General features: G+C 26.6%; 1 protein-coding gene across 4 annotated transcripts; it reads left to right on the top strand.

The window, feature by feature from the left end:
• The first annotated feature begins 190 nt into the window (after positions 1 to 190).
• Positions 191 to 22,515, top strand: LOC119608034 (calcium-binding mitochondrial carrier protein SCaMC-2). 4 transcript variants are annotated; one of them, XM_037962266.1, is made up of 8 exons: positions 191 to 600; positions 3,809 to 5,010; positions 5,602 to 5,728; positions 5,803 to 5,890; positions 5,950 to 6,061; positions 20,335 to 20,493; positions 20,573 to 21,140; positions 21,215 to 22,515. In XM_037962266.1, the coding sequence occupies exons 2-8, from the start codon at positions 4,333 to 4,335 to the stop codon at positions 21,448 to 21,450; spliced, it is 1,968 nt and encodes a 655-aa protein (XP_037818194.1). In that variant the 5' UTR covers positions 191 to 600; positions 3,809 to 4,332; the 3' UTR covers positions 21,451 to 22,515. The 4 variants fall into 4 exon arrangements, with proteins under 4 accessions (XP_037818194.1, XP_037818208.1, XP_037818201.1 ...); XM_037962280.1 differs by lacking the exons at positions 191 to 600; positions 3,809 to 5,010; positions 5,602 to 5,728; positions 5,803 to 5,890; positions 5,950 to 6,061 and adding an exon at positions 6,612 to 6,737; XM_037962273.1 differs by lacking the exons at positions 191 to 600; positions 3,809 to 5,010; positions 5,602 to 5,728; positions 5,803 to 5,890; positions 5,950 to 6,061 and adding an exon at positions 14,657 to 15,542.
• The last annotated feature ends 320 nt before the right edge of the window (positions 22,516 to 22,835 follow it).

The following is a 22,835-nucleotide window of genomic DNA, read 5'->3' as shown; positions in this document are numbered from 1 at the left end:
ACATTTGGAAGCAATTACATTGTATTTGCTTCCAAACTCCCACATTTTTATTTCTCGGATTCCGTTTTTATTAAAAATCGTTGAAAATTTAAAAATTAAACGTATTTTACAACTTAGTCGGCTTACAGTCGATTTTAAGCCGCCGCCGATATTTTTAGCGTCAGCCGCCGACGCTAATATTTGTCGGCGCAGTGCTCAAATTTTTCTTTCATCTTTTTGTGCAAAAATCGGACTGAAAAAGAAAGTGTATAAAAATTGTGTTTAATAGAAATTTTTACTTCATTTATAAAAGTAAAAAAACTTTTAACAAGAACACATTTTACGATAGAAAAAATACGAATAAATAGTGACAAAAATTAAAGAAGAAAAATTATTTTTTTAATATAATTTTTTTCTGTGAGAAAAGCAAGGCCAAACAAATAAATTTGCCAAATTGGCAAAAAGAAAAAAAAAATCGGAATATAAGCAAGAAATTGTGTATTTTCAATTTAAAAAAGTATTAATAGAGTTAAATGCATTATAATACACAATCTTTGGAAAGCGTAAAATAGATTCTTGGGAGTGTTTAATACATTGAATTAAAAAAATTAAAAAGAAAAGGTAAAGAAATTTACAGAAAATTCGTTCGTCTATTATAGGTATGTGGATGGATACAGAGTTTCTATAATTGAATGTGATAAAATAATGGCGAGCGAGGTGAGGATGGTGATAGTGATGAGGTGGTAGTATCAAGTATCATATTAATTTGAAAGAAAATTCTCCATTTATGATAACTGTGATGACGAGTCTTGTTATCTAGGAGGGAAGTGAAGAGGTTCAAAATTTTTATAGTAGTAGATTTATCATAAAAATACATGCCTACATAGGTATGTAGTTATATGGATAAATTTAATTTGTTAGTTGGTTGTTACGCTGGCTGACCTATAATTCAGTTCCCCTGACATTGCCACAATACATCACGTACATACATATGTACAAAGAATAATCATATGTACATAATATAGTACGTACATATATATGTATTACATATTTTTTCTCTTTGATTATAGACTTTTCCATTTGTTTTAATATAGTCATCAGCTGGTTTTGGTTGTTTTATGTGCCACTTCTTTACTCAATGCGCTTCTAACCAACCGGACAGTATTTGTTGTGTTTTTGCTTAAAATTTCAGCAAAAATTTGCCCATTTCCTCCTCTACATTCTAGTTCACATTTCTTTTTGTTGTTTTCAAGGTTTTGCGGAAGCGCGTGTGCAGCCTTCATGTGGAAAATCAATTATTTAAAATTTTTGCCTTTATTTGTTTGCAGTTTGGTTTCGTCACTGATTATAGTCTTCTTTGGTATTCCAAAGATGTGTGATGTCATTGTTTTACCTTTTGTCCTACTTATAGATTTTGCACATTTATTTAATATATGACACGAATGGTTTGAAGCAATAAAAATAAAGGTTTGACAATACAGTTTCACCTGGAATGTCAACAAAGAAGTGTAACCGCTTAGTTTAAAGAGTTCTTCGAGGAATTTAAGGACTTTTTTAAGTAGATTTTATAAGAAATGAACATATCTATGTTCAAAGTACAAAGATAGGTTTAGAATTATTTAAATCGAAGTTCGCATGTTGCAATTTTGAACAAAATTCATAGTTGTTTCGAAATACCGCTTTAGGATGTAAGAACATTAAGGACTTTTTTAAGTAGATTTTATAAGAAATGAACATATCTATGTTCAAAGTACAAAGATAGGTTTAGAATTATTTAAATCGAAGTTCGCATGTGGCAATTTTGAACAAAATTCATAGTTGTTTCGAAATACCGCTTTAGGATGTATGAACATTAGAGGTGCCTAATAAATATGAATTTTTCTAGGTTAGTGTAATTTTGCTCATTAGTGTCTAAAATTAACTGCTGTAAAATTTTGGACAAATCGGATAACAGGAGCCCTTGCCGAAATTCGATTGAAATATGTAAAATTGGGTAAATAATAGGACTTTTTTAATTTCTTAAAAAATTTAAGATTTCGATCAAATCTTACCTTCTAAAGAAGATCATCCTTTCAACAAGGTATAAAATAATATCGAGCAACAAATAATAAAGTTATAGACATTTTCTTTTCACAAATATGTAGCAAAAACGACGACGTTTCTTAAATAAATCAAAAAAGTCCTATTACTTACTAAAATTTACATTTTCGATTTCTCGCAAGGATACCCGTTATCCAATTGTACTAAAATTTTACACCAGATAGGTTTAGACATTTCTAATGTACATACATATGTATGTATTTTACTGGGTCTTAGAGTCATATCATATCATGTAGGGAAAATCCTTCTATAATGTTAAAAACCATACAGGGTGATTCAATAGCTGTTATATATTTTTAATGCTATGGTATTGTGATATTGATTGATGTTTTCTATTTGAAATATTGAATATCATTCATGATTCATTAAGTATGTACACTAAGTTGGTTATCGTTTTATTAGCCGTCTTGGTGTTATATATTGGCCTCATTGCTTTGTTCCTTTAACCTTATGTAATAAGTTTGTATTATTGCGGTCTTCTAGGAATCCACAAGTTTATATTGCTAGAATTTTCAGACTTAGTTTTGAATGGTCATATGTGGTGCTCGTTGTTGGAAATGTTTGCTTCATGACCTACCTCTTTTTTCAATGCTGTTTTTTTTATTATAAACGAGTATTTTTGCTTTGTTTAATATAACAACCTACTTGTAGTCGTAATATAGGGCTAAGGTTCACCCCCTTGTTATCGTTATTTGATTTGTACTACTGCTGATTGAGACCGACTTACTTTTTTAATCCAATCCATATGTGATTTACATTTAGATACTTTTAATTATTTAAGTTCATTTGTGAAATCTAGTTTTTTATTACTATGTAATAGATACTAATATTTGCGCTTTAAATGCTTCTATAGTGAATAAATAAAATGAAAATTTTTTTATTGAAGCTGACTTCTTGGTGGCCTTTAGAGTTACCAGCTAAACGAATAACCCAGAAGCTACCCATATTTTTTTAGGGTTAGTATCGTCCAAACAATTCGTAATTAGTACCCGACACAATAATGTCTGGGTCAGCGAGAATGACCCAAAAATACACATACATAAGTAGGAAATTTATATTTAAAAAGTAAAATTTGGATTCTTACTCATATCTCACACAGATTTCTTGTAAATGCGAAAAAGAAATTTTACCAAATTAACCTTTTTAAATTGAAATTGAAGAGCAAATAAGATTCGCTATAGCCGTATTAAGCACTTGTTACTTGTTTTGTTTAATTTTATGCGTTCTTTTATAATATCTTTTGGACTTTGCTTCATATATTGCTTTTGATTTAACATATTTTTTTCTTTAGGAGAATCTCTAAAATTATTATGAGATTTCGAGTAAATCATTATTCATTTGTTTTTTATTTTGCTATTTTCTTTTTGAATTTTTGTCGTCGAATTAATGCTGTATTAGCATTTCATTTATTTTCAAACTATGACGAAAACGACTCATAGATATGTAGATATTGTTGAGTGTATGTGTTTATATTCCCCAAAAATAGCTCAGTTTTCATGCAGTATATTTAAACTGCGAATAATAAAGAGCAAAAGTTAAACAAATTCTTTTAAAAATTTTTAAAATAACAATAGAGATATTTTTCCGGAATGTTTAAAAGTGAATAATGTATTTTTATATATACATATGTATGTTAATATACATATATTCTTTACATATTATTTGTATTATTTTAAACAAAAATTCTAAATAAAATAATATAAACAATTTTTTATATATATTTTTTTAGGTTTTGCATCTTTAAACGCTTTTTTACATTTAACATCGGGTCTTCGAATCAAAAAGTATTAAATATAAACAACAAGTTGCTAGTTTATTAAAGAAAAGGGAGAAAAACTATACAAGAATCCAATTGAAAAATAGAAAAGAAACGGAAAAAGGCGCGGAGTAATAAATTAGTTAAATTCTCATTTGTTTGCAAAATAAATATTAAATTAAATGGAACTAGATTGCAAATAAAATGAGTCCATAAGTTTTCATTTGAATTTGAGAAAGCAATATAAAAAACCGAGGAGAGAAAGATACAAACTAGAGGCAGACATAGAGAGTGGGAGCGTTAAATTAAAAAAGAGTATTTAATAAATTAATAAAAAAACACACCAAAGAATTACTACATACACAAACATATAAAGTAATTTTTATTATTTTACCTTAATTCATTTTTGACAAGTACTTTCATACAAACATTAAGAAGATACATTAAAAAGAAGAATAATTAGTAGAAGTAAATAAATAAAAAAAATAATTTTGAGAATGGTCAATACGCAAGAGCACAGTAACAATAACAAGAGTGCAAATGTTAATGAAATTGAACAGTTGAAGGATTCGTCCACGAATTCCACGACAACACCATCAACTACAGCAGCAAGAAGCAGCATTCATAATAGTGTAGGTTCTTCGTCGTCCACCAATTCCGACTCATCTACAACATCATCAACATTAAACTCATCTTCACCATCATCCGCAACAACACCTGTAAAGCCTTTGTCGTCTACAACAAATTTTGCTAAAAATGCTTCAGCACAAGCCGCTACAGCTGGTTCACAAACTCATCACAAATTGATACCCATACAAAGTGTACTACACACAGCTGATCACCAGCATTACAATCAACAACATCATCACACGCATCACAATTCGTCTCTTAATCATTCATCTGTAAACCTGCAGTTGCAGCAGAGTGGTGCAACTTCTCATCTTAATGCTCTTAACACCTCTACATTACAACAGTTTCTTAGCGGTGGTGCCAATACTAACGTCAACACTGCAGCGGCCACTCATGCCCAGTTGCCATCCGAGTTGCCACATGAGGATGAGGAACGCTTGGAAAATCTCTTCAATCAACTTGATCGGGACGGTAATGGTCGCATCGATATACACGATCTCTCAGAAGCCTTGCGAGAATTTGGTCTGTCGAGCGTTTATGCCGAGGTAAGTACTAAACATTAAATAATATTAAAATGTGCATAACAATATGCACGTTTTAAGAAACACAACAATCAAAACGGAATAGACGAACAATTCTGCCACCACACCTGTTAAATAAACATCGACATTTTTTTGTCAAGTCTGTCCGTCCGTTTGTCTGTCGTCTAAGATTTGTGTAACAAATATTTCTATTTGTTGTGGTTTTTGAAAAATTTTACAGACATTACCAGACGTACAAATGACTTAATCACAAGTACACGTCATTTTAAACGCTCCGTGTTTTTGTTTTATTGTATACAATTTATTTGCCAAGTAGCACAACTGTAAATAACAGAGGACATTGTGTAAATATGTCGTTACATGAAAATTTGGATTCATTTCAACAAAATAATAGAATAAATTAAAAATATTTTTGTATGCATTTACAATAATCTCTTATATCTGCTTGAACAATTTTCGTACAAAATACTTGTCAAAATTTAAGATTTTTCTTTTTATAAGATTGGCAAAACCTGATGACCTGATTCAGATACATATAAATTTCGTTTGTTTTGTGATCTAACTCAAAGGACCCAATGTATTTGTTTTTTATAGAAATTTTTGGAACACTCTGACCAAACACAAAGTGGAGATGTGGGACTCGCTGAATTTGTTCATTATGTGCGAGAACATGAGAAAAATTTACGTTTGCAATTTTCTCACTTGGACAAAAATCGAGATGGTATGTATAAGTAGTATTTAGGAATATTTTTAATTATCTTTTTTAAAAACGTATGAATTAAAATATATTTTTAGGCAAAGTCGATTTGGAAGAGTTGATAACAGCATTTAAGGAATTAGGTATTGAAGTTGACATGGAAGAAGCTAAGATATTATTATCAAGGTTTATATCATAAAAATTAATAACTTTGAATCTTATTAATATTCTTTTTCTTCATTCAGAATGGATCAAGATGGCAGTTTAAATATTAGTTTTAATGAATGGCGTGATTTTCTGTTATTGGCACCTTCATCGGATATACACGACTTAATTAAGTTTTGGCGGCATTCTACTGTAAGTACATTTTTTATTTATATATACCTTATATAATGTTTTATTTCAATCCATGTTATGAGTTTTTTATAAGCTTAGAGTGTATTTACTTCAAGTTTTTTTTTTATTTGTAAATATCAATATTTTCTTTAAATATTTTTTTCGTATAAAAAAATTAATACAGTATTTTGCTAAAAACTACTCATGATTAAGTCAGGAAAGTTTTTTAAAGGTATTCATTAAACAATTTAACCAAATATAACTAATTTAATGTTAAATTTTGTGTATAATGTTGAATGACAGCTTTATTAATTCAAATATTTTCATTTCAACACATATGTATTAGTTTTTTATGGTACTTTTTTATATGTAGTGTATAGACTGTTGTATATCGTGGAACCATATTCATTTTATGAACTTTGTTTTGTTTTATTTTAATGCATTTTTATGGTTTATTAAGTTTATTGACATTCTGTTTTTTGTTTTTTTTTTTGTTATTTGCGATGGTGTCTATTAATGATTCCTAAAACACTAATATTTTTTCATGTTTATAATTTGAACTTTTGACTTCAGTCTGTTGATGTATATCACATAGTTTGGTTCTTGTTTATATTAAACGCAGTTTGTAAAAAAGAAAAAAAATTGTATAAAAAATACAATGGTTTTACTAGACACAATAGTTGGCGTTCAAGAAATGGTAAAATAAAATTTCTTCGAAGAATTATTTTAAATGTTTTTAAAGTGTGTAGTATATTTTTAGGATTCACAGTTAAAAAAAAACTAATTATGTACTAAAAAATAAATAAACACAACAAATGTTTCAAAGAATCGAATCTTATAAAATCAAATAAGTAATGCTACTTAAAAAATATAATTTTTTTTTTTTATAAAAAATCATTTATGTTGAATTTTACCTTAATATCGATGGAAAACTTATTTTCTAAAAGGACTTTATATGGGAGTTTGGGTTAAATATGGGTCGATCCTCATGGAATTTGAAGGAGGGATTTGTTTTTATACATTTAATATAATAGTTAGTTATGCAGATTTTCACCGCACTACCAATGGTTATAAGTAAAGTATTGACGTTTAATTTATTATTAAAGCGGAGCAGTATTATTTAAGCTTATACATACATTAGTTATGCTGCTATCTGATCGAACAGTCCGGTTTTAATTATTTTAAATGCACACGTCTGTTCCAAATTTACTCAAAATACCTTAAAATTGCAACCTGTATTTTGGACATAAGGCTTACTTGGCCATGTACATGCTTTAGTCGACTCAGAAAGTGGTTCTAATGGGTGTAGGAACAAAACTTATAATATCCTCCCTGCTATAGTGGTATAGAGTATAAAAATTAGACTTTTAATGAAATATTTCTATATGATTTTTATACCCATTACTATAATTGATTTTGTCGTTCCGTTTATAACACATCAAAATATTGGTCGCAGATCCGCAAAAGAATATGCATTCAGAATCCTTATTAGATTTTGGTATTCAGGCTGTAAAAGACGCACACTTGAGTACTGTTGCTCCCTTTGTGATACCTGAAAGAGTAGGTATGAGAGTATGTAAAAATAGAGGTATAGGAAGTAAAAAACCGATTGCTGTGCCTGATGAAGGCATTAATATTTTCCAATCTTAGATTTAATAATTCTGACAAGTCATCAAATATTCGCTTTCTTAGAACGACATAGTTGTAGGAGGTATGACGTGCGTTTACCATCCAAACTTGGCCATATCGTCTGGCTCATTGCAACAACTTGTCTGGAAGACACGAAAGTTCCTAAAAGAGATGACTGAAAATTTTTACAAATATTCTCCATTGTTCGGTACTGTTTGATATTGAAAATGCACAATCTTGGTCCACGATTTTACATAGCTTCTTACACACTTCATGAGTATCGGTATTATAAACTTTGTACTTTGTACACCAAGATTGGAAAAAATGTATAATTACTTTGATTCTTAAATAAATACAACCAAGAACACTTATTGTCAGTATATTGTTTTGACCCATATGCCAAAGTCTTCTCAGAACATACTTGGTATATTTTAAACGATTGGTCCACAAAAATGTCAAAATGTCCCAAAATATCGTGATTATTTCATAAACTATACAAAATATTAAGAAACGGGTTTTGGAATCGGTATGAGAAACTCAAAAATATTTATTTCTATTTTTTGAAATAGAAACCACTTTTCTAAAAGTTAAATTGTGGTGTTTGAAAAATTGTTTTTTTTTTTCAATTTCTTTATTCCAATAACCTTGTTTATACAGGCCATAATCCAAAATAAAATTATCACAGTGGGTTAACATGATTTGTAGTTTTTCCATTATTGTACATTTGTTTATTAAAATATAGCATATTATAGACGTTGAAACGTATGTTGAAGTTTGAACTTTTTTATTATCTCATGACTCAAAAAGGAAATAGATAAAACAATATTTAGAAATGAGATAAAGCGATTATTTTAAAAAGAAATTAATAGAAATAACTGTATAAATAAAATATTAACACTTCCCTTTTATGTTTTTAATAACTGAAATATTAACCTGCAATTGAAATATTTTAGTTGGTGAATGAAAAACTTGTTCATTCATTATCATAAATGCGTATTTTATTTTGTCATATGAAATTGTATGTTTTTTTCCTATTTTCTTGAACTTTAGAACTAATCATTTTGCCATGAAATACTTAGTTTTTTTCTTTCTGCAGTTATAAATATTGACACTTGTTTGTGAGTAGGTGGTATTTTGTTTACGTTTTCCTAATATCTTGCTCTCATTTTAGTTCATTTCATCATATTGTTGATCATGTGCTTTTGATTTACTGTTACAAAATAAAATAAAAAATAACGTACATACATATATTCAAATAAAAAATATTCCATTATTATTTGTATTAAAATAAATGACGACAAAATGTCAAAAATATACACTCCCAATGACCTTGATAAAGAAATTTTATGGGGTGTGTGTGCTAATACATATTTATAAAACAACAAATGTGTTGTTTTCACATTCTAGCTGCTTACGGAGAGAATATTCTAAAAAAATTGCAATTATTTGAAATAAACACTGCTATAAATGTTGAATTAGGCAGATTAAACTAGATTAGAAATTATCTGTTGTAGCTTTCAATAACACATATACATATGTAGTATGTATAGATGTGCATATTGTCTAAAAAGCACAATTCCAGCTTAAGAACTTTAGGTTTTAAATTTAGATCATTTTTGGTCACAGAAATCATTATTGTAATGCCTTTTTCATGTGAATTATTTTTTATCTTGTTTCCTGCATATCTACTCACGTTCTGTCACTCTTTTGTTTGCTTAAATTATGATAAAACTATTTTTAAATATTGTTCAACGTCTGTACCCATAAAATGTGTTTTATATTTACCTATAAAATTCCATATTTTCATATTTATTTAATTGAGTTTTGCTGTTTGTCATGACAAGTAAACAGTTTAATTAAATATTTTTTTTATAAAGAGACCCAGACTAAAAAAGACAAACAAACCGAAATTGTTTGCCTTTATACATACACACGTGTGTACATAATTTTTATTTTAATGCAATATTTATTTTACTCTGTAGATTAAAAAAAGTACATAAAAATAAAAAAAGCTTTTTCTAAGTTCAATTCACATCGTATTTGACCAATCACACAACTTAAAATATAAAACGAGCCCCCTTTTATCAATATGTAAACGTGTGAGTAAATTGTTTTTTATAATGATGGTGTGTGTTTAAATTTTCTTAGTAGAGGTAATTTTATTTGAAAGGCGCGTGTAGTCATTATGAGTGACTGTTTGTGAAAAAAAATTATACTGTTGTTAACTTGAGGTTTTTACGTAGTGTTGTTTTTTTTTCATAAGAAAAGCAAAAATATACTACTGATCTATAGCCAAACTAACTTATACTTTGTTTCTTTTAATGTCTTAAGGTCGTCTACATTTCTCTTAGCGTAAATACATACTTGTTGCTGTATTTTGTACAGGATGACGTTTTATTATACTCACTTCGGTCATTTATAGAGTACTTCGAAAAGAGTTGGGCTATTTTAGAGTTATTACAGAGTTATGTCGAGTCGATACTCATTCTATGGAACGGTTTTGGAGCCAGTTCTTTCATCACTAATTTTTGTTCTAGAACAATTTTTGTGTTAGAACAGTTCAGGAACTAGTTCTTATTTCAGCGATTTTTGTTTGAAATTTTGAAAAACTGGTGTACTACCAATGTAAAACTACTGCCGTGGAATTGGTTCCTGAAAAACTTCTTAGAAGTACTTTAGAATCACGACAATGTTCGAGAGAATGAGATCTAGAAGTATTGGTCATTAGTTGCATGAATGCTGACCAAGAATCTGAAGTGGTTATTTTTTCACTTGTTCTAAAACTAGTTTTTTTTTTAACAAATTCTATATACATATATTCTTTACTCTTTTTTTTTATGTGAAAGTCTTATGTCTTAGCAACAAAAACATGATTTCTTACGTCAATATTCCTATTACGTGTTTTGGTAACTAATTAAATCAAAACTTAATTACTAATAAACGTAAGAGACTACATTAAAAAAATGCTAATTTGTACTACTCGTTTTTCTTTTCTTTTTTATACTTATTGATTTTAAATATTCCTAATATGTTTATGCGATTCGGAATGAAAACAGTTCTGATATATAAGAATACTGATAGTCCAAGGGAACCATAAATTAGCATCTACATTTTAGTGCCAATCTATTGATTTTTTAAATGGCGTGTGTTGCGATTTTTATTTAACAATTGACAATATGCAATATTGACATACATATACAAAAACTAACAATCATTACATGAACTGACTGGTATTATCAATTGCCGTAATAATACATGTTAGCAATTTTGTCTAATTAAATAAAAAAAAAATAAAAGGAAAACAAAACAAGCGATTGATTATGAAATTTGTTAGAAATTTAAGAGGGAATGCGATAGCTGTCGAATGATATTTGTGATATAATTTAAGTGATATATATATAGAATCATACGCCGAAATATTACAATTCCAATTTAGATTGGTCAACATTTTTTAGCAGTTAAAAAATCTCTTTATTTCGAAAATACCAAGTTGGGAACATTTTAAAGTTGTTAAAATTAAGTCCAATTAATGGGGATTTAAATGGATTACAATAATTTCATACTACATAGCATCCTGATTACATATAACGTCTCATTAGTAATGTGTTATATAAATACTTTCTAATTCATAAGTTCATCTTCTAATTGCTAGTAAGCGATTGTGGTAAGGACTTACCTCCAATAACATCACCAATCAAATAATGACTTAAAATGCTATTGTGTATGTAAATTTTAGCATTTTAACCCCTTACTTGGTAATCAAATTTTTTTGCTGGGAAGTTTTTATAATTGAAAATAAATGGTAATTTTGCTTTAGTGAATATGTGGACAAGTTATTTTGGTTTCTAATGCTGTTTTTTCGTAAACATTATGACAAACTTGTCAAGGTCAAATTTGCATATACTGCTTTTTAGGTTGAATGCTCTCAATTATTTTATCTTTAATGTAGCACTTTAAAATCAATCTAATCTAAACTGCAGCCAACATTTTTTTCTGTTCCCACAATATTTTTAAATAAAAATTCTTTTGGGATAAAATGAGTGGGACTGCCAGCAAAAATTACTGTTTGTCTATACAACATACACCCAATTTTGTTAATATATTTTTTATCTAAAGATCTTAATTAGTCACAAGTCTTGTATTATTTATTTATTTATTTGTTGAAAAAAGTGCCAATAAATTTTCGTGCGAAATTTTACGATTAAATAAAAAACAAAATAAAACATGTGATTTGTACTCTTAACTGTAAATTATTTAAATAAATAATTTAACGTCATTAAAGCTAAATGTACAAATTAATGTAAACGAAATATACATATGTACGTTGCCATAATTGTGGGTCAGTATTTTTGCATTTGTGAACAATTGATTTAAATAAACAATTTATTTTATCTTAAAGTCATTAATCTATAAATTAAGTGAAATTTATTTGGCGGATATGCAGTAAAATTATATTGCCATTTAGTCAAAGTTTCGTTCTCAATTATATTGTTGTTAACATTTGATTTTAACGGTAAAATATATGGGCGTGTCGAAATCTTGTTGGAACTCGTACGTCTAGTTATTTTTTTTTAAGTAGAAAATTAAAAAAGGAGCAGAAATTGTTTCTAAAGAAAGATAAATATGTGGCAAAAAGTATATGTTATTTTCTATTTTTAAATTTTAATCAAACAATCTTTTCTACTTAATTGGTTGCTAAGTTAGTCAGTCACAATGCTTACTTTGATAATGAAGCCCACATACATATACACTTTCAGTATTGATGTTTTTTTTTATTTGGCAGTTTTATTTTAATCAAATTTCTTTCTTAATTAATTGAAAAATGTCTTTCTTTGTTTTTAAAAATAATATTTGATCATTGTATTGCCAGCTTTTATATTAGATTTCATTAATGAATGTTATTATTTTGTTAATTGTGGCCAGATTTATAAATAAATAGAAATGAGTTTTATAATAGTTTCTAAAATTAAATTTATTTAATACTACTAGATAAATCTTTGTTTACGTGTTTTTAAACGCATCGTTATAAACATTGATGAAAATAAAAACATCCCTTATTAAAAATAGAAAAAAAAAAAAACACCCACCCGCTCGCTTATTTGTTATGAACAGTTCTAAAAACATATTGCAGGATATAAGATTTTAGTATTTAATGTTTAGAAAATACTTGCTTGTTAGCACGTTGTAATACAATTAAAATAAAATTAAATTGAAAATTTGTATTTAATGGAAAACAACTGGAAAAACTTTTAGTGCCGAAATTTAAAGTAAATATTATAATAATTTTGCATTAATACGCCATTTTTTAAAATTCATTTTCGGAAATATTTTTTTTTTCCTTTTAAGAGTTCTTTGTGTAAAATCTAATCTAGTGAAATAGTTGAAAAAGCTTTCGCATTAATTATTTGACAACAATTAGCAATAATTTTAAACCAGACATTCATTCATATTATCAATAATGACTTTTCTAAATGAGGCAGCGTATATTCCATAAATCCCACTACGATAAGTTTTGCAAAAAAAATACACGAGTTTTTTTGCTATTGCGTAGTAGAAAAATATGAATAGTTTTTTTTTATATTATAAAAAATATATTTATAACATTTAGAAAAACTTTATTTCTAGATTGTTTATTTTTATTTAAAGATGTGTTAATTACTTATTTTATTTATTTGTTTTTTTACACATTACACAAAAATACACTTTTTAATTATACAATAGTTTTGTTGCTGATTAAAGTTCACTTTTTATTTAGTAAATATTATGATTGCTAATTTGTTTTTTTTTTAACTTTTCTAATTTAATTTTTAGTTAATTGAGCCAGCCTCAATAAATTATTAAAATTAAAGTTTGGTTTTTCTTGGCAGTTAAACTTTCTAGAATATTTAGCATAAATAACCGATTTGAAGGCGGGCTTAGAAAACTAATTTATAAAAACTTAATTCTCAGTAAACAAAACTTACCTTTTGTCAATGTGAATCCTCATTCCTTTGTTTCTAATCTGTAAATTTAAAAGGTCAATATTATTGGTAGATAAAAATGACAGCTGTGATGCCTGCATTCATTCAGCATCCTTTGTTTCTAATCCGCAAATTTTAAAATATGTTTATATTTAATTTACCTGCTGATGCAAGACAACCCCTCTTAAGCGATAAGCCAAGTCAGCAGATGATAATTATAAAAAATAAATTTGTATATGGAAATTTTTAAATTTTAGAATTTTTGTACATTCTTGGTTAGCAGCGCGACAATTTTGATAAGCCACTTACTTAAGTAGATCTGTTTTAAATACGTCTTGATTTGTGGCAAGCCGAAGATTTTGATTTTCACTTAAAATCTAAATTTAAATTTATTAAATTTGAAATTGGAAAATGTAGAAATTTGAATTTAAATGAAACAAACATTATATTTTAAATGAGCCCTCATGATTTGTAGATTTTTTTATTTTCGAACATAAGTTTAAATTTTCGAATATCTTTAAGAAATGTCATAATGAATAATATATTAGAAGCTTTCAATTTTTCGAAAATAACTTTGAAATTAGTTTTGAATTATTTACAAATTTTCAAATTCTTTAGGCTTCGGGAACTGGTGGAAATTTCAGAGCATTATTAACAGTTGTCTTTCTGCTTTAACTTAATTTTTTTATTTCGAAAATATACATTGTAAAAGAAAAAATTTACAAATTATTTCCAATAACTTTGCAATTTTTTTAGTAATTAGGTATATAAAATTTTAAATTCATTTTAATCTTTAATATTCCAAATTCAATAAAATTGATAAGAAAACAATTTCAAAGAACTTTGTACATTTAAACAAAATTATTTAAAAAAAGCTTATTCGAATAAAAACAATATTCACATTAGCGAACAAATACGAAGATATGTATTGTTATCACAAAAGACTAACGAACCAAGAGAACCAACGTCTAAAATTAAATGTGTATTTGTTAAAATGAGAGTGTATGGTTGATTTTCATTTCAATGTTGGCCACCAGTTGCTAGTAGCTAAATTGTACTTTGTGCCAAAAGCAACAACAATATACCTACTAATCGAAAAACACAAACATTTTTAAATATTACAATACAAAACAGAGTCACTAGAAATTAGTCTCACAGCAACTGGCTTGTGTATTGGACGTGTCTTCTAGGCTTAAAAAGAAAGCGGAAGTCAAAGCAAAAATACTCTTGTTTTTTGGGAAAACTTTTGTGAAAAAAGATTCAGTTTAACTTGTTTGAATTTTTGTTTCCAAAAGAAAATTCTTTATTTCTCACTCAAAACTACAATGAAATGGAGTTAATTTTAAAGTTATATTTGCATTAATTATACAAAAATATAAAAGTGATTTAATTAAAATAAATAGCACAAATCAAAAGTGTTTTGTATAACGAAATATAATTAAAGTGAAAAACTGCATTTGTTTTTCAATTAAAAATAAAATATTTGTTTATTTTAAAAAGAAAACAAGTGAAAGTTTAATAAAAAAACAAATACCAAGTTTAAATATAAATTTAAACAATAAACCAAAAAGACTTAATAAAACGAACTGTGATTTAAAAATAATTTTTGTAATTTTTTTTTTAAATTTACAAAATATTTGCTACAACTAACTAGTCTATAGTGACTTTAAAACTATTTAAATAAAAAAAAATAACTTAAACAAAGACAAACAGAAAACAAAGAAAAATACTCAAACATTTTTGTTATATTATTTTAACAAATTCCAATTTTAATACACATTTATGACATAATGTTGCGAAGTAATAGTCTACACAACAATATGTCTCATGAATATTATAATATTCATCAAATGGCTGTGAGTGGCGATGTATTGGAAGATTTTACCATCATATTCCGTGATATGATGAGTATGGTATGTAAAAAATACTAAATACAAACAATTGTTTAGTAATTTTTAATTAAGTTTTTTTTTGAAATAAATAGCAGTAACATATTTTATTTTCAAGGCTCTCCTCTAAAGAAATAAAAAAAATTAAACTCGTTTTGTTATGGTATTTCCCCTTTGGTGTTTTAAATAAACGTTACTATGAATAATTTAAATTAATTTTAAAACAGTTTAGCGTATATGATTCACATTTTATTACTGGTATTTGGGATTTCTTAGAATTTGTGTGGTTTTATTTCCAGTTTAAATATTTTGTTATCAATTTTTATAATTGTTTTTTTTTTTGCAATTTTTTATTTCTTAGTTCTCTTAAGTTCTAGACATTTCCTTTTAGTGCTCTTGTTTATTAAAGATCAATGAATCTACAATATAGCTGCTATTTTAGTGCTCTTTTTTTGTTCTTTCATTTGTATTTCATACGCATTTGTATCTCAAAAAACGCCTTCGTTTTATATGTTAGTATATGAGTTCACACATACAAAAAATAACTCTAAACTTTGCTTAGCAACAGCGTAAATATAATTTCTTTAAATTGACAGTGATTCCCCTATAAATGTGATTGGAATTTTAAACGACATACTTGTTGAACTTAAAGCAACAAGTGCACATATTGAGTTTTATCAGTTAACTTGGTTACGAGGTTTACAGTTTAATGATACAATATAAAAATGGTAGGAAAACAAGGAAAATATTAAGTTTTTATTAGTAAAACAAATAAAATTATAAAAAAATCATAACGAAAATTTGAAAATAAAACTAATTATGTTTGGGCTATTCAAATGTTCATGTTATACAGGTTCCACTTTCAAAATTTATTTGTATGCTTTGTTGACGGCATACATATGTAGCTTACCTATACATATTTTAATGCGTTTCAGCCATTTAAATTCATATACATATATTCGCCAACATATTTCAAAAAGTTTTCGTTAGGAATTTAACATTTGCTAATGCGAATTTTAATAAAACTTTGTTAAGACGCTTGTTGCCAAGTGTGTTCGTCAATAGATCTAAACATGTTCAAAGAAGAAAGAAGAAGAAAAAATTAGAAACTATTTTTTAATTTACTGTCGAATAGATCGCATTTATACACGTTTTATTTATTGAGGTTGGTCGTTTGGATTGGCTTTTTTTAAATGCCATCAAAGTGGTTAATGTTTTTTAAGTTTTAGATTTATTTTTAAAAATATGACTCATGCTCAAAATTCATAAATATATTAATATTCATTTATTTAAGTACTTCCATATTATAATGAATGAATGAATAAGTGGGGGCTTGGCTCTATACACCGTAATTTTAAACAAAAAAAAAAAAATAATGTGGAAAAAAATTGTTTAAATTGAATTATTTTTCACTTTTACGTTGCAAATGTATTTCGTATTTAGGTGGGGGCACAACTTATATTACGTCAATGAAATGTATACAAATGATACAATATTTTTTATTATGTTATTTTTTTAAATTAAAAATTATCTTCTCTTGTGACTCTAGACAGTAAACAACAATAAAATTAACAAAAAACTACCTACGTCAGTCAAATCAAGTTGTTTATTTAAATAAATTCCCATAAATATTTTTCACACTTTTTATTGTCAGTGAATAGGTCACTGATTTTTTTGTTTTCTTGTTAATAATACGTTGCATTTATTTTTATTGATAAATAAATATTACATAAATAAAATTGAGGCCATTAAGTAAAACGGCCTTTACTTGGTATTTCTTGTATTTTGGCCAAAAGTATTTTATAGTTTTCCAACTTTTTTTCGTTTGTTATTTAACCGGTTTTATAAAGCTTTTTTAGATGGTTTTTACTACTCAATAAGAGTATTTCTCTTTATGAAAAAATTCATTCATAAAATTTTCACTGTTTACCTTTAACTAATTTGTTGTGTAAACAAATTATTGATAATTTATACATATATTTTGTTAAATGTTTGTTTTTTGATCATTTAATAAATTTTAACAGCTATATAGGAATTTTCCTTAGTACATTAATTATTTTCCGCTTGATGACTTTTTCAATTATCATTAATTTTTTATTTAATAAAATTGTATTTTTGCAAAATATGTTTTTTGGAAAAATACTTTAGATTTTAGATTTGTTTTTTATTTATAATAAAGAAATTTTTTTAGTATTTTGCACTAGCCGTTTTGGTATTAAAGTGTTAATTAAACAAGTTAAAAATTTTCTCGTGATTTTATTTTTTATTTGTAAACGAATATTAAGCAAATTTAAAAAAATAATAAACAAAATTTTTACAATAGATTTTGTTCAAACTTTTCTAGAATTTTTTATTATTAATAAAATATTTTATGAAAATTTAATTTCTTTTAAGAAAAACATAAATAACTAATAAATAATTTTATTTACACAATTTTCAATGAACCATTTAAGTTTTTTTTCGTAAAATTTCAAATATATTGACATTTCCCATTAACAATTAAGAAAACAATCTTTCTTAGCAACTGCTTTAAATTATTGCATCAGCAATTCTAGTTTCAACTTGTATAAATTTACGCTTTATAGAAATGTTGAGGAAAAAATATTTATATATATAAAATGTTCATGGTTCTATAAAGATAATAAAAACCACACACTCTTTTTCCTTATCCTCTCCCTCTCTCTTAAATGTAACATACACAGATACAATATTTATATGTGTGATTGTATATCATGGTGACATTTTTAAAATGATGTCTGGGGCTACAGGTTTTCGAACTTTAAAACAACTTAAACAATATTTACAAGGTTTACTTACAATCATTAATTTATATTTCCAAAAAAAAAATTAAAGTTTGGAGCGTAATTTCTGTTTGAAAATTAAACTTGTTATTTATTTTTTTTTTAACAGAAATTTATAAAATTTTATTTAAAATTTTTTAGTTTCGATAGTATTTTTTATAATAAAAAGTTCTTGTTGAAGGTTTTTAGTAATTTGGGGATTTTTAATAATATTCCAATTCTATAACTTGGATTTTTATATATGTACCTACAACATTGAAAAAGTTTTTTATATTTCTGATTTCCTGTTATAAAAATGTCTTAGAATTCGGTAGTTTGGTTTATTAGCCAAAGTTATGGCTGTTTTTGCCATCATTCATTTGCCAATTTTATTTTCTTAAGTATATTTACATATTTAAATGTACATACATATGTGGCCAATACATAAAATTTAATTACGTAGTATTTTCTTAGTTAAATTTTCTCTCACCCTCTCTATTTCTTTACAATATTTAATGATAGATGCTAACAAATGCGGAAAATTTAAATGTTTTGTGTTTCTTTTGTGTGTATTTAAAACAATTCTAATTTTTCTTATTTATTTTTTTATATATTGTCCGTAAATGACATTGACACTGCAAATTGAATTGCTTATGTATTTCATTAGTACATATATAAAATTGTCTGCCTGTTATTTGTATATTTTGTAATTATGTACATACATCAGAAATTAAATAATTTTCTTTGCGTTTGTCTTTTTAAAAATATTTTGCATTTATTTTCGTATGTTGTCAGCTTCCAATTTTCTTCCTACCTGCAAATGTTAGTGTTTTTGTTTTATATAATATGTTTATTTTTAGAATTTGTTTTGTTTTAACAGAACAGTGTTCTTACGTTAAAGATTAACAAAACAGCCTTATTTTTTTTAAAGAAAACAGCAGTAGTTGCTAGAAATCTTAAGTTTAACAGTTTTCATTATTAACAGCAGGATTAAAACAGATGTTTTTAAAATTAAAAAAAAAATAAAATGAAGAAATGTGTACATTTGTTGTCAAATAATTGATCAAATCATTCTATGGTTCATATTTTAAGTTTGTAAACTAAAAGATTCGAGGGTTTTCAAAAGAATAGAGAATATGTTTGTCTTTTTAAGGTCTGGCTGCAATCAATAATTTTGATTTAAATCTCAAAAATTCACAACTTTTATTTGTCTTACATGCAAAAATAATTCGATGTTTATCTCCCATGCAATTTTCTCTCTTTGATTTATTTTCTATTACGTTTATGCAATTTTCAATTACAGACATTTAACATTCATTTATACACACATACAGTTACATAGTATGCCTAAAAACTTGTGTAAATATACTATATTTTTTTCACCATTAGAAGTGTAAAAAATTGCTCTTTTCTCACTAGAAAGCTCCACAACATTGCATTTGTTTACTCTTAAATTTAAGGTGTAAATAAAATAATGCAAATAATTTTGTCAGCTTTTTTATTTTGTTTAATTTACAAAAAGAAAACTGTTTTTATTTTTTCCCCTTTTGATTGTTAGTTTTTGTTTTTAATTCACTTGCATTCGAAGGCATACATTTTAAGAGCGCAGTTTTTATTATTTTAGTATCTAGTAGATGCTCGATTCGTTTATATAAAATAATAATAATAAATGATTAAATCAGTGTATCATCAACGACTATAATGTCTATTACGTGATTTTTTAATTTGTTTTTTTTAGTTGAGTTTGTTAAATGTAATGAATTGCAATAAATACATAGTAATTTTGCAACAACCATAAAAATAATAATAGTAATAATACAAATTGGAAAGTCAGAGAAAACTAATAAAAACGAAACAAAAACATTTGGAATTATAAAAATCAATTCAAAATGCTTATACAAATATTACATGATGAGGATGAGCCTGTATGTATGCTGTAAAAAAATATAAATATTATTAGTTTTATATTAAACGAAAGAAATTCTTTAACTTTAATTAAATTAATTAATAATTTGTAATCATCTGTATAATTTTAGTACCTCGATATTGGTGAGGATATGAACGTACCTGATGACTTTACAGCAACAGAATTACAAAGTGGCATGTGGTGGCGCCATTTGGCAGCTGGTGGTGTTGCTGGTGCTGTATCACGTACATGCACAGCTCCCTTAGATAGAATAAAAGTGTTTTTGCAGGTAAATATCTTGCTATTAATATTTATACTTAAATGAAATTTATTAATGTAATTCTCTATCACTCTCTCTCTGCTTTCAGGTCCAAACACACAAGACAGGAATCTCAGATAGTTTAAGATATATGCTTAAGGAGGGCGGTTTACGTAGTATGTGGCGTGGTAATGGTATTAATGTTATAAAAATTGCCCCCGAATCGGCTATAAAATTTGCTGCCTATGAGAAAATTAAACGACTGATACGTGGCGACGATAAACGTCAAATGACAATTGGTGAACGTTTTATGGCCGGTGCTGCAGCCGGTGGCATTTCACAGACCGCTATCTATCCCATGGAAGTATTAAAGACACGTTTAGCTTTGCGCAAAACCGGCCAATACAGTGGTATTTTGGATGCGGCGAAAAAGATTTACGTCCATGAGGGTTTACGCAGTTTCTATCGCGGTTACATTCCAAATATGTTGGGCATTATACCATACGCGGGCATTGACTTGGCCGTCTACGAAACACTAAAGAAGAATTATTTAAGTAGTCACAATACAGAACAACCCAGTTTTCTAGTATTACTAGCGTGTGGCAGTGCATCCTCAACATTGGGTCAAGTGTGTTCATATCCTTTGGCACTAGTGAGGACACGACTACAAGCTCAAGGTAATTTGAAACATTGTTTATTTGAATATCTGGACTTAGATTTAACCTTTCAATTTTATTTCCATATTCCACAGTCGTGCTTAAATCGAAACAAAGTGGATCACCTATGGGAGGCATACCCTTGAAACAAGCTGGTGCTGGCAACGATGACAACATGTTTGGCGTATTTCGTAAAATTTTACGGACAGAGGGCATTTGTGGTCTTTATCGTGGCATAACACCCAATTTCATAAAGGTTCTACCAGCCGTTTCCATAAGTTATGTGGTCTATGAATACTCTAGCAGATGTTTGGGTGTTAATATGACATGATGTGTTTGCTACAAAACAATCATTATTTATATGACTTGCTACATTAAATTTACATCCGAACAAACAAACAAACTAAATAAATCAGCAGCTGTGCTTGCTCTCTTTTCTTCGTCATCTTCTTCCCAAACTACTATCGATCTAACATATATTTTAAACTCTCTTCGCCCGTCACCTTTCACACCACCACCATACCCAACAACTCTAACCTTACTACATATATAAATTATATTACGTTTACTGTAATCATAACATTTAAAAAAAAAAAATTAGCCTTAATTTAGTTTAAATTATTCTTATTCTAATTCTAATTCTAATTCTAATACTATATTTTTATTTGTATTGTATTTGTTAGTAATGTTTTTTTATTATGAATACAAAAGAAAGAAAACAAGTAATTGAAAGAATGCAAGAGAAGAATGATAAAAAGAAAGTTAATTTAATGCCAAGAAAAAGCTAAATGAAATTATTAAAGAAAAAAACAGAAAAAAAATAAACTTTCCTAAGTGATACTATTGCTAATATTACATATATAATTAAAAAGCTAATACAAATAATAGTAAACAAACCAACAAATAAAAGATTAAACATTAATAACCTAAAAAACAACCTATACATACCTAAAAATATATTTATTGAAATGCTAAAGAAAAAATGTTATAGGATTTTTTTGATGGTATTTAAATTAAATTAGTTATTTTTAATTTATTTATAATAAATAAATAACTGCTTTAAACTTTGACCTCTTTTAAGATAATTGAATTACAATTCTTTGTTTTTTATATTTATAAATAAAGTAATCCTTTAATTTTTGTATAGATTCCAAATACTTGTAAAGTTAATTTATCTTAATATGAAAAAAAAAACAACAAATAAATATAAATAGCAAATTTTTTAAAATTAAATACAAAAAAAAATTAATTTTTTATTTATCTTTAAATAACTTGGAAAAGAGTCTTTTTCTTTGAAAAAATGAAACTAAAAACTACTATATTTATGAGGCTGAAAAAAGGGTTTTGTAGCTTTGTTAATTTAGTTTTTTAACTTATTTTTGATAAAAAAAAAAAACAAAAAACAAAAAAGCAAAAAATAATTATAACACACAAACTTAAAGTTAACTTAAAATTAAAAACAAGAAGAAATTCTCAACGATATTATTATTATTATTATTTTCAAATAAAAATTTAGTGTATACAACTATTTTATTAGCCTCGTCATTAATAATTACGTAAATAAACGTATTTATGTATAAAAAAAACAAATTAATAAAAATTAAATGAGTATTTTAAATTGCCATCTACATAAATGCAGTTGCGAATACTTAATACATACGAAAATATATATTACATATTTACATATATGAAAAATTTCAAATATTTTTTATAACA

Source organism: Lucilia sericata, unplaced genomic scaffold (assembly GCF_015586225.1).
Source record: "Lucilia sericata isolate MDLA Ls3-8-SP2 unplaced genomic scaffold, ASM1558622v1 Contig000021F_arrow, whole genome shotgun sequence".
In the NCBI taxonomy this organism is placed as follows: Eukaryota; Metazoa; Arthropoda; class Insecta; order Diptera; family Calliphoridae; genus Lucilia; species Lucilia sericata.
This window is presented reverse-complemented; position numbering and strand designations above follow the sequence as displayed.

Bases quoted from the DNA above. Each gene is read 5' to 3' on its own strand.
- LOC119608034 (XM_037962266.1), top strand. From the start codon at position 4,333: ATGGTCAATACGCAAGAGCACAGTAACAATAACAAGAGTGCAAATGTT. The intron at 6,062-20,334 runs GTAAGTACATTT...GTATAATTTTAG, and splicing joins AGTTTTGGCGGCATTCTACT to TACCTCGATATTGGTGAGGA. The intron at 21,141-21,214 runs GTAATTTGAAAC...CATATTCCACAG, and splicing joins GACACGACTACAAGCTCAAG to TCGTGCTTAAATCGAAACAA.